Source organism: Takifugu rubripes, chromosome 22, assembly GCF_901000725.2.
Source record: "Takifugu rubripes chromosome 22, fTakRub1.2, whole genome shotgun sequence".
In the NCBI taxonomy this organism is placed as follows: Eukaryota; Metazoa; Chordata; class Actinopteri; order Tetraodontiformes; family Tetraodontidae; genus Takifugu; species Takifugu rubripes.
The window spans coordinates 6,584,177-6,600,502 of NC_042306.1; the positions used below are offsets into that span (position 1 = coordinate 6,584,177).

Genomic DNA, 16,326 nt, shown 5'->3' on the forward strand with positions numbered 1-16,326 from the left:
TGTGGGACAATAAAGGATCTGAATCTGAATCTAAATGTCAATGAGCAATAATTATTGTCATGATAATTTTAATATTCTTGTTATCTTGGCGCATAACTTGTAGTGACAGATGTGTAATGACGTAAATCACGAAGAATAGAGTAAATAATTCCCAGCAGGAAAACTATTTAAAACTCATTGCTATGATTATTGTCCAAGCTCGGCCCCCGTAGATAGCAGGTAGAACTTTTCCAGGAAGAAGGCGGGGTCTGGCTCAAACGTCGCATTATGTACTGACAACGGTGACAGAAATAATATTGAGGAAAAAAAAGGTGTTTTTATTTACTTTGTTTTTTCAATACGGCGACATACCAGAACGGGGTAGAATGTAAGTTTCATGTTTTGTGAACTCAACCGTCACCTCAGCCGTTTCCATATGTCATGAAGGCCGCGTCAGAAGATTTTCTATAGAACGAAGTGGTTAGATTTTCTGTGATGACGAAGCACTCTCTCTCGTCAATACAGACGTTTTCTGAGGCTTTTTTCCTTGCCTCTTCTTTGTTTTGTTCCTAATTTCCTTTCGTACATACTGCTAAATCGATTGTTTTCACAAGTCGTCAATAATGACGCAAGATGAGAATTAATCCATTTGGCGGTGAGATAAAATGGCTGGATGGATCTTGGACTAATACTAATTTACAGGAAATTTCCTACTCATTTACCGAGATACACTGTGCTTGTGAAGCTCTTTATATGCATTTATATTGTTTGTCTACATGTTTCAGAATGGGCCGTGGATTCATAGTAGAAGATGTTGTGGAGGGATATCTGTCTAGACTCTGTGAACAATCAACAAGTCCAATCACTGGCCTGCTTATTGGACAGGTACAGTACAAATGTACTTTTTACTGGCAGTTTTATTCTGCTGTTACCGTAGTATGAATATCAAACTACAGGTATCAGTTAACGATTAAAGCAAACGTATATAATTAGATCAACACCATCCCAATAAAAGCAAAACACATTACTAATTTCTACATGCTTTTATTCCAGTCCTCATTTTTTTATTTTGATAGATGAAGTGAAAAGGCATTGATAATAACAAGGAATAATGATTTCAGAACTCAGCACAGAGGGATTTTGTAGTCATGGCAACTCAGACACCTCAAAGGCAGGAGTCAGGTAGAGGTTTTGTGGACAAGGAGTGGGTATGTGAACATGGTCGACAGGTATGCCTCTATCCTAAATCACATTCCTTTTTTAAAATGTCTTGTTTGACATGACATCTTATATTTTAGAAGTAATAGCAGCGGTTTCAGATTAAGTCTTCTTCTCTTTCTTGTAATTTGTCATTTAGGTGTCAAGAATGCTGCCAGGAGGTCTGTCTGTGCTGGGAGTCTTTATTATTACAGATTCCAGTACCATTGACATACTAGCCCCTTTGCAACTAGTAAGTCAAACACCTACATACAAAACAGTTACTGTAGTTGTTGAAATATTACAAGAATACAGTACAGACTGGCACATAGGGTTAGGAAAAGAGAAAGCAAATGTAGAATGGTTTCCTGCATGTTGAAATCATAATCTTCAATTCAGATGCTATTTAAAAAATGATCTATCAGCAGTGGGATATAAAGAAACTCTTGTCACATGTTAAACATAATTTCCCTGAATCTGAACAAGATTAAGAGCGTGACTGAAACTATGCAACAACAAATAGAACCTATTAGGACCTATCAGAGAGACACTGTAAGGCATTTCCCCGTTTAATCTGAGAGATATCTCCGGTTCTGTCTGCTTTGGTGGGAGATGAAATTGTTTGTGCTACTATTGATTAAGGGACTGAATAACCAGTCAGAACTGAATAACTAGTCAGAACTGAACAACCATCTCGGACAAGAGGTGAAAGAGCTTTCATTAGTCTGGTTGACTCAGTTATACCTTGATGGTTGAGAACCTACGTTAAGAAATGCATCTGGCTTTTCAGGCCTCCAACTCTCAATGATGTTGAGAATGGCACTTTTATCCAATCCAAAATTTACATTGAATGTTTTTTCAAATAGTATATAAATATTAAACTATACTAATCTCGTTAATATTGCTCACTAATGCTACATTGTGAATTCAACATATGGTAAAAAAAAAAAAATGTATTTGTTACAATAATAACAACAGTCATCTAAAGTATATCTATAGCCAGTGTCACTTCCTAGCTGTTTCTGAGCTTTTTGTTATGTGTAATTCAGTCGTTATGCGAAGTAGCAGGGCAGTATGAAATATTTGCATTTCGGCTGGAGAAGCCCATGAGAGTGTTAAATCAAACTGGATCAACGTCTTTTTGGCTGACAACTTGTCTGTAGTTTCATTTGTCTTGTTTTGTTATGGTGTTATTTTCACACATTATGATGTTTGACACCATTTGTCTATTTTTGAGAAAGTAAGTCTGACGAAATTGAAACACTTGATGTGTTTATTTAGTGTACTAATTCATTATAAATTCCAGATGAGAGGTAAAATTGAATAATAAGAGAATAATCTGCATAGTGAACAATATAGTTTACTAATATTCAGGAGACAGTGAATGTTGTTTTCTAATTATCATAATCTGAACTGTGCAGACAGTTTGTGAATTGGATAAAACTATCTCCTCTGAGTATCTCTGGGTCCCCACGGATGATGATGTCATAGAGTACGTCATACTGCATGTCAACCCCAAGGACACAACGTATCCTTTTGTGCAATTCTTCTCATTTAGAACATAGAACTATCAAATATTATGTGTAGCTATTCTTGAATTCCACATCACCAGAACAACCTGCAGAACTTTCAATATCAAAGATCCCAAGGTGAGTTATTGGCAATCATTTTGTTGTGGCTTTGTGTACACAAATTTAACAAGATCTTTTAACAGAAAAAATCAGCATCATTCTGTCAGTCATTTTAATATCAGTTTAAATTATAGAGCCCATTGAAGTCTGCAGACTGGAAGTACCAATCAAGTGTGTGTTCAGCCTGGAGTATGATTACATGTTGTCTAAATGTGGACATATTGCTCCCGTTGTCGGGAAGTAGAGCAGGCATTGAAAACATGGATCCATGCCTTAAGGTAGTTGCACCAACACTCACATGTAAAATTTTGTAAAGAATGTCATTGAAAGTGTTCTTAGGAAAGTGTGCTTTTGCGTATTTGTTCTTCTTATTCAGGAGGGACTGAAAGTGTGGGCACACCAGATTCAGGAAGGATTTTGTTTGTTCGATTGTAAAAGGATACCGGAGGACATGGAACTGACAAGCGGACAGGTGGTTTTAATCTTTACCACACAGAAAAACTAGTTTGCATTATTAACTGCTTGTGCAGCTTTGTGGGTGTTTTGGATGTTCATAGAGAGCTTTTTACCATTAGCATATACAGGGAAAGTTAAAATTAACCATTCACATTCAAACAGTTATGGTGACTGACGCTCTTCTGCTTAGGAAAAAGCCTCAGGGACTTGTTACATAACAATTGCAATTTGCATTTAATTCAATCTCAGCAAGAAATATGAGCATAATTTTGTTTTTTTATTGATTAATAAAAGATTAACACTGATTCGTTGACTAAGTTTTAGTCTAAGTTGGGATGTCCAACCAGAAAAAAGCACTCAAAGACCTCTCACAAACTTGCTTTATTATCAAAGTCCTTTGGCTTTGGCCAAAATTTAATGAGCCCTTCCTTCACTCATTATCAACATTTCCTTAAAATGTCATTACAATCCATTTATAACTTATTTGTTATTTTGTTAAATGAAAGAGAAACCAAAAACACTCTTATCACATAACCTCTTTTGATGGAGGTAATGATTGTGCTCCCAAATTATCAAAGTTGGATGGATAACTGTATATGTGCAAGCTCCACCACTAGCTTAGTCTACATTTGATTGTGTAAAGAGAATTTTTCTTCACCAATGTTCTCTAATAAATTCCTCTAGTGCTACCTAAGCTCCATCCATTGTGTTTTAATACGCCACGATACAACTTATAATATAACCCGTTTTGGGGGCAGTCTCTAGACAGGGATTTACATTTTATAACGTCTAATCCAGATTGACAGTTTGGTGGTTTTATTTTAATTTTCAGCAAATTGATCCTTAATATATGAGATAACACAAAATGTCATTGAAATTATTTTGCACATGGCTGGAAAAATACTGTTTTCTTTTTATTAAAAAATGAGTTGATAAAAATATATGTTTGATATTTCAGAAAAGGAATGAAAGACAAACAGTCAACGCTCAGCTCCTTATTCCACTGGTAAGCTATGCCATAACAATGTGTTCATATTGCAATATGTACATTTAAATATACTAGTGTTCAATGACAGAGTGACATTGAACCCTAGTATATTTAAATGTTCATATTGCAATATGTACATTTTAAAATACTAGTGTTCAATGTCACTCTGTCTGCTCTGTCTTTTTGTCCACTCATCAGTCCATCTATCCAGGTTCTCAATCAGAGGCCTGTAACCTTAGGGGTTCTGTGCAGTCTCTAGTCTTACTGAAGTCACCTTCCTTTCAATTTTTTAAATATTTTTGTTCTTACCAATTTTGATATTATTTGGAATTGCTACATCTATCATCACAATGTTGGATATGGATGTTCACAACCATTCTACCAGTCTAGATTCCATGGGACCTATGTTTGGTAATAAGCCTAAGATGAGGTTGATCAAGTAAAGTACAGCTAACACTTAGCACGGATGTTATTTTTCCCGATATGCTGTCAGTGCTAACATCCACTTTTTCCCAACCACTTGTAAATGTTCTTGTTGACAGCCCCTTCTTTTATTCATATCAGCGGTATCAGCCATACTGTGGCCTATCCTTTCATTATACTCTTGGAGTTCTCCTATTTTCTTCAGCTCTCTGGAATATGTCAGGGTCTGGAGTTGTCCAGATCACTATATGTTGACATTCTTAAGTGGTTGGGTTATTAACAGCCTTTTTACGAAGAGATTGAAGTCGTTTGCTCTCAGATGGAGCACTACTCTGATGCTTCCAGTCCTTGACAGTCCTTGCTGTACTCTTCAGTCTGAACCCTGTGTGAGTCTGTTCTCCTCTTATTATTGCACAACTGAGAGGATACTTTTAAGTTTTGCACTGGAAAACACCATCTTTATCTTGCATCCCTCCATATAGTTTGTATGTCTTTGAAAATGATTAAGAATGGATTCTTATGTGGCGCTCACTTGCAAAGTTTTTTTTTATTACATATTTTTATTTGTTGATTGTAAATGTATCTTTTCACCTTTGTTGTGTCCAGTGTGTATCCACTTTGTTGCAAGAGTAAACGTAAGCCTTTATTTTTTGAAAGGAAAACCAAAGATTGACCAATCTGGTGCAGCAGTGTGGAGGCAGCATGTCAATCAGAGGAGCCATACACAGCAGAGTCTTTTTACTTGGCAGCAAAACGAAGTCCAAGTTTGCTGAAAAGGTAACATTTTTAAATCTATCTATATATATGTTTGTCTGTTTTTTTTCCTCGCCCTCCTGGGCAGTGCCTCCTTCAGACTCGGGTCCTCTACCAGAGGCCTGGGAGTCTGATGGTTCTGCACAGGTTCTTAGCTGTTCCTAGGACTGCGGTCTTCTGGACAGGGATGTTTGATGTGGTTCCTGGTATCTGCTGGCGCCATCTACTCAGCTTTGGTGTTACTGCCCCTAGTGTCCCAAGCAATGCTGGGACCACTTTTGCCTTCACCTGGTTATGCCGCTCCATATATGCCTTGCCTGCCAACATCTTGCTCCCTGCTGTGATATGCTGGACTGTCTCAGGGTGGTCTCCGCACAGCCTACACCTGGGGTCTTGTCTGGTATGGTAGACCCTGGCCATGAGTATTGACTCTGCTGTCTTTCAGTCCGGCCTTTTCCAGGCACTGGTAGGTTTTCTCGATATTAGCCACTTGCTTAATTTGTCGGTGATACATACCTTGCAGGGGCTTATCCTTCCATGATAGCCCCTCGGGCTGCTCCTCCTTGGTGGGCTTTTGTTGCCTGAGGCATTCACTCAGCAGCCGGTCAGTGGGGGCTGTACTCTCAGAGGCTTGTTGGTTCCTCCTGGACAGTTCAGACACTTCCTCAGCCCCCTTCCTTTGGCTTCATGTACAGTCCCAGGACACTGGACTTAGGGTGAAACACTCCATGCATGGTGAGGAGCTTCCTTGTCTTGATGTCAGTGGCTTTTATCTCCAGTGGCCAGGGTATTATGCCAGCAGGGTATCTGAGTACTGGCAGGGCGTAGGTGTCTATGGGTTGTGTTATGTCATATATTAAAAACGCCCAACACAACCATTCGATACGTGAAAAGTTATAATGTATTAATTCTTCACCCAGATTACAACACCATATTTCCCCCCCCCCGTAAAACACTCCACTCAATTATAGGTCTGTACCACAGTTCCTTGATGCCTCCGTGCTGTGTGAGCGCATGCGATTCGTAATACATCCATCACACCTTCCCCCTTAAAGGGGAAATTTTGATTTTAATACTCAAAATTTCCAGTACATCCATTCACCCCATTTTCATACTTTTCAACAGCGGGATAGACAATCAGCAATAACATTATCTCTACCCTTGATGTGCTTGATTACCATGTCATACTCTTGAAGAATTAAACTCCAGCTTAACAACCTTCTATTCTTGTTTTTCATTTTACTCAAGAACACTAAAGGATTATGATCTGTATATACAATCAAAAGGTTTCTGGCACGTACAAACATAGACATCAAAATGTTGAAGGGCCAGAATCAGGGCTAAGAGTTCTTTTTCAATAGTCAAATAATTTTTCTGGTACCGGTTCAACTTTCTGGAGAAATAGGCTACCGGATGGTCAATACCATTACTTTCGTTGTTTTGAAATAGCACGGCACCTACTGCATCATCACTTGCATCTACAGCTAAGGCAAATGGTTTGCCAAAATCAGGGGAACTGAGAACAGGTTAATGACATAATAAGAACTTCAATTCCTCAAAGGCCTTCCGACGGGCATCATTCCAGTCAAATTTCTCACATTTCTTCAGCAAATTTGTCAGAGGCAGGGCTACCTCGGCAAAGTTCTTGCAGAACTTACGATAATATCCTACCATACCTAAGAATCGGCGTAAGGCTCTCTTTGTTGTGGGAACAGGATAGGAGGCTATAATCTGGATCTTAGCATCAACAGGAGCCACCTTCCCTTGGCCAATCACATGCCCCAGATAAGTGACACTAGCACAGCCAAATTCACTTTTCGCTAAATTAACTGTAAGATTGGCTTCTGATAGTTTCTGGAATAGTTTTTCCACATCAGCGATGTGAGATTCCCATGTGTTGCTGCCCGTAACCAAATCATCAATGTAGGCACTAGTGTTGGGTAAGCCCTGAACCACAGAATGGATCATTCTTTGAAATGTGGCGGGGGAATTTTTCATTCCAAAAGGAAGAACATTGTATTCATACAACCCAGATGGTGTGACAAATGCAGAGATTTCTCTTCCTCTATCCGTCAGTGGGACACACCAATATCCTTTCAATAGGTCAACTTTAGTGAGAGACTTTGCTTGGCCAACTTTATCTACACAATCGTCTACTCTTGGAATGGGAAAAGCATCTGTTTTACTGACAGCATTTACTTTCCTATAGTCAGTACAAAATCGTGTGCTACCATCAGGCTTGGGCACTAGTACACACGGTGAGCTCCAATCAGAATGAGATGGTCTAATAATGTTATGCTCCAACATGTACCGTACTTCATTTTCAGCAAGTTTGCATTTCTCAGGACTCATTCTATATGGGTGCTGCTTGATGGGTGGAGCATCGCCTACATCAACATCATGAGTGGCCATGTGAGTTCTCTTTGGAACATCTGGAAATAGATTTTTATACTTGAGTATCAATTCAGTCATTTGGTCTCGTTGAGCAGGTTCTAAGTCAGACAGTTTAAAGTAAAGGCTCTGCAGTATGTCCGAATTAGACAGTTTACAAGGAATAATGTCAGGTTTAACGGGGTTCCTCATCTTGCCAATCCTTATCCTCCCCGGAGCTCTCAACAATTGGCTGATGGACCACTGACACAACCTTCATAGGCCTATTATGGTAAGGCTTTAACATATTGATATGGCATAGTTGCCTAGTCTTCCTTCTGTCTAGAGTGGACACGAGGTAGTTGAGGTCACTGACCTTTGAATGGATAACATATGGACCATGAAATCGAGCTTGCAAGGGATTTGACTGCATCGGGAACACCACAAGAACTTTGTCCCCAGGACTGAATGTCCTTTCTCTGGCCTTTCGATCATACCAAGTTTTCATTTTTCTTTGGGTTGACTTGAGCTTCTCCCGAGCTAAGGCGCAGGCCCCGTAAAGTCTCTCTTTGAAGTTCAAAACGTAATCTAACAGATTCACATGCTTGTCTTTGTATGTCCACTGCTCACACAATAGGGCTAACGGTCCTCTCACTTGATGCCCGAACACCAATTCAAATGGGCTAATCCCAAGGGACTCTTGGACTGACTCTCTTGCAGCAAAAAGCAACAAATGAACTCCTTCATCCCAGTCCTTCTCATTCTCAAAGCAGTATGCTCGAATCATGGTTTTTAGAGTAGAGTGAAATCTTTCAAGAGATCCCTGACTTTCAGGGTGGTAGGCACTTGAAGTGATCTGTTTGATCCCCAGCTCATACACAACTTGCTGGAAGAGCCCAGAGGTAAAATTGCTACCTTGATCTGACTGGATCTCTTTTGGCAGACCAAACACAGTAAAACATTTTATTAAGGCCTTCGACACAGTAGCCGCCTTGATATTACGAAGTGGAATTGCTTCAGGGAACCTTGTAGCGGCACACATGATAGTTAGCATATACTCATTTCCAGACCGAGTTCTCGGCAAGGGTCCCACACAATCCACGATCACTTTAGAGAACGGCTCCCCAAAGCTTGGGATAGGTTTCAGAGGAGCCACAGGAGGATCTGACTGGTGCTTGCCAACCATTTGACAACTATGACATGTCCTGCAAAAGTTAGCCACATCCTTACGTAATCCTGACCAGAAAAACTGCTTTATAATTTTATTTACAGTCTTGTTAACACCAAGATGACCACCTAGTGGTAAGCAATGGCCCATACTGAGAATGTCATTCCTGTAGGCTTTGGGAACAATAACTTGATGGACAACTGCCCAGTCCTCACTAGCAGGAATATCAGGAGGGTGCCATTTTCTCATCAACACCTTGTCTTTCAGGTAATAACCAACGGGCACCCTGGCAATTTCATCCTCAGAGAGAGCGTCCTCTCTCAATTTAGCAATTTCTGCATCATTGCTTTGCTCCATAATTAGTTGTCTTGACAAAGAAAGTGCATCAGACACATGGGGATCTTCAGTTACTTTGACTGGTGAACTGTCACGATCCTGTTCAAACAACGTTTCAAGCAAAGTGTCTGACACTTCATCAGGACAGTCATTCTCATCAGTGTCTATTTGACGACCCAACTTTTCAACGTCCTGATTTAGCACAGTGCTAGATTGCACCTGGCCCTCCTTTTCTTCAGCCTTTCTGGCCATAGCTCGAGTAACTGCACACGAGGGAAACACATTAGAATCTACATTAGACTCTTCTTCCATACTCGGCTTAGCAGTCAAACACATGGAGGGGACCACTTTTCCACCAGCCAAGTCATTGCCTAGCAATAAGCAGATACCTTTAATAGGAAGATTGGCCATGAGGCCCACCTTCACTCGTCCTGTAACCAAGTCTGACTTCAAGAACACAGAATGCAGAGGTACGGTCACAATTCTACCCTCAATACCCTGAACAAGAGTGAAGTCACCCGTAGCGGTGTCATCACCATTACAGGAGGACAATGCACATCTCAACAAAAGTGACTGGGAAGCCCCAGTATCACGAAGAATTCGAATGGGCTGAGGAGTGGAATTTTCACTTAGAGAAACAAATCCCTCTGACACAAAAGGAAGGAAATCTTTCCTGAGAAGATCAGACGACTCACAGTTTATAATATCAAAAGGACAAGATGGCTCCATTGAACCAACATTAACAGGCTTTTCCCTCAAAGACGCCACTAGAGCATTGCCACTAGCAGACGCCTCTCTTTCCCTCTTCTTCTTAAGGTGTAGGCACTCGGACAAGACATGGCCTGGTTTCTTGCAATAGTAACATGTAAGAGTTGAAAACGCTTCTTTCTTAGCATCATCTCGCTTTGTTTTGTTCTCAGTCGTTTTGACTTTTACATCTGTGGTGTGTGCTGCAACAGGGTTACCACCATTCTTCTTGGAAGTGGACTGCCTATCCTGGGCCCCATACTTTGACTTATGCGTTAGTGAATACTCATCAGCTAGCTTTGCTGCTTCATGGAGTGTCTTGACATCTTTTCCATCAAGATATGACTTAATGTCATCCTTAACACACCGTTTAAATTCTTTGACCAGCATCAAGTCTTTCAAGAGTTTGAAGTCATCACCAACAGACCGAGATGTGCACCAACGTTCAAAGTACACTTCCTTATCATGTGCAAATTCAACATGAGTTTGATTATCATTTCTTCTTAGGCCTCTAAATTTCTGCCTGTATGCCTCTGGCACTAATTCATAGGCAGTCAATATGGCTTTCTTGACCACATCATATTTTGCAGCGTCATCAATAGACAAAGCGGAATATGCTTGCTGTGCCTTCCCCCGTAAAACACTCTGTAGCATCAAAGGCCAATAAATCTTTGGGCCATTTCAAACTCTCAGCCACCTTTTCAAAATGCTGAAAGTATTTATCTACCTCCAGCTCAGCAAATGGTGGGACCAATCTTACTTCTCTGCTTGCAATAAAGTGACCTGTATTTTCCTTATCTGGTTTTCCCAGCTTTGCCAATTCAATTTGCTTCTCTAATTTTTCTCTTTCCATTTGCAATCGTTCTCTCTCCATCCTCTCCTGCCTCTCTCTCTCTTTCTCTTCTTCACTTTCCAATCTTAATTTTTTCAGCTCAAACTGTCTCTCTTTTTCTTGTTCTTTTGCACGCTCTTTCTCTCGTTCAAACTCTAGCTGGAGGAGCGCGATTTTACTCTCCATGTCGGAGGCGGAGCTACCGTCAGGTTTCACGGAAACTTCAGGTTCGGCAAACTGAGCTAAATCAGCTCGTGTAAAAATGTCTTCATCACAATAATGCCGAGCAACAGCAAGAGCTATCTTAGCTTTAGTCAAGGTAGGAGTCACGTCAGCTAGATTTAGAGACTTGACGACCTCTAACAACTCAGCCTTTTTCAAGTCCCTCAAACCGGCAACAGTTGGGCTTTCGAGAAAATCAATCACTTTCGTCATGATGGAGAAACAAAATACAGCTTACACAATAACGTTGTCTTTTTACAATATTAACAGGCTACAAATGACTCATTTTCTGCGGCTTAGATCCCGGACGAGCCCCCATTATGTTATGTCATATATTAAAAACGCCCAACACAACCATTCGATTCGTGAAAAGTTATAATGTATTAATTCTTCACCCAGATTACAACACCACATTCCCCCCCCCGTAAAACACTCCACTCAATTATAGGTCTGTACCACAGTTCCTTGATGCCTCCGTGCTGTGTGAGCGCATGCCATTCGTAGGTTTCCCACCGTTGGAATGTTTGCGGTTCATAAATGTCAACCGAAAGCGCAGTGGTGTGTCCAGAGGCCTCCACGAGTGAAAAGTTCAAAAGGGAAAAAAAAGTATAATCCGAGGACGGCGTCCACGATTAAAACGTTGAATAATAATCCAATCTGGGCGGAAAGGTGTCCATCAGGTTGCTGCCAATCGGCCATATAGTTGAAAAAAACAACCTCCCGTCCCGCTGTGTGTCGCTCCTTATGTCTCCGCGGGAGTTCTCCATGTTGATTGCCAATTAACATCAGCTGGGCACCTGCAGTTCGCGGGAACTCCTCCCTCATGAACCCCACCCGTACAACAAATGGGGAATATTATAAACAGTTTTTATACATCCATCACAGTTGGATCTTATGCTTACCATTTAGCTGACTTTTCAGGATCTGCCTTAACATCTGGAGGTATTTAGCTGTGGTTGACCTCCTAGCTGCCTCTTCATGGTTACCATTGCCTGTGGGATTCCCAGGTATTTGTAGCTGTCCTGCACATCTGTGATGTTTCCTTCATGTAGTTCAACCCCATCAGTTGCGATGGGGTATATATATACCGTGGGACCTCTACTTACGAAATTAATTGGTTCCGGAAGTTCTTTCATAACCTGAAAATTACGTAAGTAGAGACGCTTTTTCCATGTAAATACCCTAATCCGTTCCATGCCCCCAAAAATTCGGACATTTTTTTTTTTTATATAAATCAGAAAAATGCATCAAAACATGTTACAATTAGATTAATGCACAATAAATATAGGAATTCAGTGCAAGGCTTCTCCAGGAACAAAATGAACTTAGTACAGGCTTATCTTACATTAGCCGTCATTACTAGCAACGAACGTTAACACTTGTGGTAACACCGCCATCTAATGGACAAACTTCCGAACACCCACAATAAATCCCGGTCCATCACTTTCCTGGGGTCCATAGCGAATAAAAGTTAAACGAAGACGACGCTGGGATACACACATACCTGTACATATTGACGTCCCTCCTAGCCAATGGGATGACAGGAAGATGCTAGGCAATAGCCAATGGCAGAGCAGCTACAAGCATGTTTACGCATCACAGCAGGGTGCAAGATGCTAGCAGGCAAGGCATACATGGAGCGGCATAACCAGGTGGCTGGCATAGTGCACTAAGTATGGACTGGAGGTCCCAGGGTCCAGGTGGGAGACACCCCCGAAAGTGCTGGAGAACAAGCAGGCCAAGATCCTGTGGGACTTCCAGATCCAGACTGACAAGATGGTGGTGGCCAACCAGCCTGACATAGTGGTGGTGGATAAACACCGGAAGACAGTGGTGGTGATAGATGTAGCAATCCCAAGTGATAGCAACATCAGGAAGAAGGAACACGAGAAGCTGGAGAAGTACCAAGGGCTGAAGGAGGAGATGGAGAGAATGTGGGGCATGAAGGCAACGGTGGTCCCAGTCATGATTGGGACACTAGGCGTAGTAACACCCAAGCTGAGTAGATGGCTCCAACAGATACCAGGAACCACATCAGAGATCTCTGTCCAAAAGAGCGCAGTCCTAGGAACAGCTAAGATCCTGCGCAGAACCCTCAGACTCCAAGGCCTCTGGTAGAGGACCCGAGTCTGAAGGAAGGAGGCACCACCCAGGAGGGCAAGGAAGAGAATTTTTTTTATATATATCATTCTCTGAACAGTTGCTGAAGAGGGATGTAGTTTCTACGTTGGCCACTAGAGTTTCAATAATACTGGATGAGCTGCTGACATCAGATGTGGATTGCAAGGGGACCGGAAAAGACAAAAAAGGTACACATACATGCTACCGTGTGTGTGAGTGAGAGAGTGAGTGAGAGAGAGAGAGAGATTTGATTTTTCAAAACTCAATTTTATTTGTCATTATAACAACCATGATCTAACACAAACATAGTTCCACCAAACATAGTTCGTCATTCAGGCACCATGTACTCTTGAAACCTTCAATATTGTTCGGCAAGAAATCAATCGGAGAGACAGAGGGAACGCATTTTTTTTAGGCGGTACGTCTCCCGGTTGGTGAAACAGGGCTCGCCGTACCCCTCCATCTTCATGTACATCTTAACATGATCCTGGAAGAGCTGGAGGTCTGGAAATAGGTCCTCCACTTGTACAGACCTCTGCCCCTTCGTGACCCTGAGGAACCACTTGATCTTCTCCAAGTGGTAACCAGGGTGTACCTCCACCTTTACGTCATCATCATGAGCTGATGCCTCCTGTATGCCCACCAAAGAGCTTTGTGTACTTTGTGTGTCCATTGGGGTGCCGTGCATCTCCTGTGAGCTGTGTGTGTCCTGTGGTCTGTCGTGTGAGCTATGTGTGTCCTGTGAGCTGTGTGTGTCCTGTGGGGTACGTGTGTGTGGTGAGCTGTGTGCGTCTTGTAAGCTGCGTGCGTCCTGTAAGCTATGTGCGTGAGGTTCTGTTGTGGACAGTTTCTTTACTTTGTCGTTGTTGACCTTTGTATCCGTGCTCTTCCTTTTCGTGGCCACACTGAGGCTGCTCTCCTCCACTCCAACATCCTCATTGTCCAGGACGGTCTCTATCATTCTTAATTTCACCAAAAGCAGCGAATAAACGGTCGAAATTTCAGAATAGTGCTCCCCGATGTGATTAAACACCACCCAGTGTAACAATAAAGATTCAAATATAGGAAAAGTTTGGAAAAACCGCTGAAATCTGTCTCTCACTCCCGGAGCCGACACACTCACCACCCTCATGCTCAGAGAGAGAGAGAGAGACTTATTGCAATGATGTTGTTTCAAACTCTTTAATTAGAAAGTTTACTTACACTTATGTCATTCTTCAAGAGAATTTCAGTCTCCCTCGTCGTATCTTCTGTCCAATGAAAGTGACATGGCCAGCAATGGTATGTGAGTACCAGTTTATTGATGAAGAGCTGGCTGATCTAATTGAGAGGCTAAAGGAGATGCTGGATATTGATGCTACCATCGATAAATTAGACACTAAACAGGAACTTCTAGCTGAAAATGGAGAAAAAAGTGTTCCGACAGGTAGGATTTATAAAGTATTACTTTGGTGTACTCAAATTATTGCATTTATGATTTACAAATTAATGCAGCCATATTGTGTTTCATAGTATTTCCAGTGTCTTAAATATATTAAATAATATTTGGTATTTGTTTTACTGACATATTACTATAAAGTGATAAGTCACTTGAAAGATACATGTTTTTATCTTGGGTCTTTTGTCCTACCTATTGAATTGTCATTGAAGACGCTGAACCTTAAATCATTGTGCTGATTAGTGTCATGACCTGTGTTATAGTTGTGCAACTGACACTGAGTACTAATTTATGAAATTATAGTTTTAGAGCCTCCAGTGGAAAATGTTGAAGAACCAGGAAGCCAGATCAGTACCTATATTGGTAAATATGTATTATAAAATGTATTGATTCTATTAAAAAAAAAAAGTCACAACTAGTGCCCGTTTGTCTGAGCACTCTTCTAATATCTCTTTTTAGGTTTTGCCATGGCTACTACTGTTGTCCTTCTTGCCACTGCTGTCTCAATGGTTTATCTTAGTGACATATAAATGTAATATCACATAAATCTGCTCAATAAAGTGTTTTCAGGTGAAAATGCATACAAATCTGGAGTTTCATTTGAGTGAATATATCATTCATTTCATTTTTATTCAAATAACATCTTTTGTAGTTCATTTGTCTCCTGGCACGTTGCAGAGACCTGAACAGGCCATTTTATGCAACAAGTCGGGACAGGATAGAGAAGCAATGACAAAGATGCATCATATAACGGGAAAAGCATATCTGTAATTTGACCCTACAAAGTTCAGATCTAAAGCAGCATCGCCAAAATGGGAATGCTCTCATTTCCACAGGTGGAAATAATAATAATAATATTAGAATATAGGATTTTGCTCTCTTCCCTTTCAGGTAGGTTTTACATGACTTAGATGTAAAACAGAGCTGTTAAATTGGATTTGCATCATGTAAATGGAGCACTCAATCCAATCAAGAGGCAGATGATCTTGTCAAAATTGAAAAAGAAAATCCAAATACCATATTTTCACGACTATAAGGCGCACCTAAAAGCCTAGAATTTTCTAAAAAAATCGACGGTGCGCCTTTTAACCCGGTGCGCCTTTTGTATGGATTACGGTAATATTGGTTAATCGCTGCTACCGTAGTCAGTGGGCGTGGCCGAAGTAACAGCAGTAAGAGCGATAAATAGGAATTCAGTCCCAAACCATTTCTGTCTGTAAAGACCCCAAAATGGCTCCTTGCAAGAAACACGCTTATGACGCAGAGTTCAAACTGAAGGCTATCAGTCACGCAGTTGAACACGGAAATAGAGCAGCGGCAAGAGAATTTAACGTGAACGAATCAATGGTGCGGAAGTGGAGGAAGCAACAAGACGACCTGCGCCAGGTAAAGAAGACTCAACGGAGCTTCCGAGGAAACAAAGCAAGAAGTGGATTAACAAAGGAACTCCAGCCGCTAGATATTGGTGTCAACAGGGCATTCGAAGCTAGACTGCGAACTGCGTGGGAGCGGTGGATGACGGAAGGCGAACACACGTTCACCAAGACGGGAAGACAGCGCCGAGCGACATACGTCACTATCTGCCAGTGGATCGTAAACGCCTGGGCTGATATATCAGTCTCGACCGTGGTCCGAGCTTTCAGGAAGGCAGGGATTGTCACTGAA

At 41.3% G+C, this 16,326-nt stretch overlaps 1 protein-coding gene across 4 annotated transcripts; it reads left to right on the plus strand.

The window, feature by feature from the left end:
* The first annotated feature begins 206 nt into the window (after positions 1-206).
* odr4 (odr-4 GPCR localization factor homolog) lies at positions 207-15,242 on the plus strand. Of its 4 annotated transcripts, none has more exons than XM_011616313.2 (14): positions 207-311; positions 765-864; positions 1,101-1,208; positions 1,337-1,429; positions 2,598-2,704; positions 2,789-2,825; positions 2,942-3,085; positions 3,184-3,279; positions 4,222-4,269; positions 5,332-5,451; positions 13,303-13,411; positions 14,446-14,649; positions 14,965-15,024; positions 15,121-15,242. In XM_011616313.2, the coding sequence occupies exons 2-14, from the start codon at positions 766-768 to the stop codon at positions 15,189-15,191; spliced, it is 1,296 nt and encodes a 431-aa protein (XP_011614615.1). In that variant the 5' UTR covers positions 207-311; position 765; the 3' UTR covers positions 15,192-15,242. The 4 variants fall into 4 exon arrangements, with proteins under 4 accessions (XP_011614615.1, XP_011614614.1, XP_029686293.1 ...); XM_011616312.2 differs by having other exon boundaries at positions 211-367; XM_029830433.1 differs by lacking the exon at positions 14,446-14,649 and having other exon boundaries at positions 211-367.
* The last annotated feature ends 1,084 nt before the right edge of the window (positions 15,243-16,326 follow it).

Bases quoted from the DNA above. Each gene is read 5' to 3' on its own strand.
- odr4 (XM_011616313.2), top strand. From the start codon at position 766: ATGGGCCGTGGATTCATAGTAGAAGATGTTGTGGAGGGATATCTGTCT. The intron at 3,086-3,183 runs GTAGTTGCACCA...CTTCTTATTCAG, and splicing joins ACATGGATCCATGCCTTAAG to GAGGGACTGAAAGTGTGGGC. The intron at 4,270-5,331 runs GTAAGCTATGCC...ATTTTTTGAAAG, and splicing joins CTCAGCTCCTTATTCCACTG to GAAAACCAAAGATTGACCAA.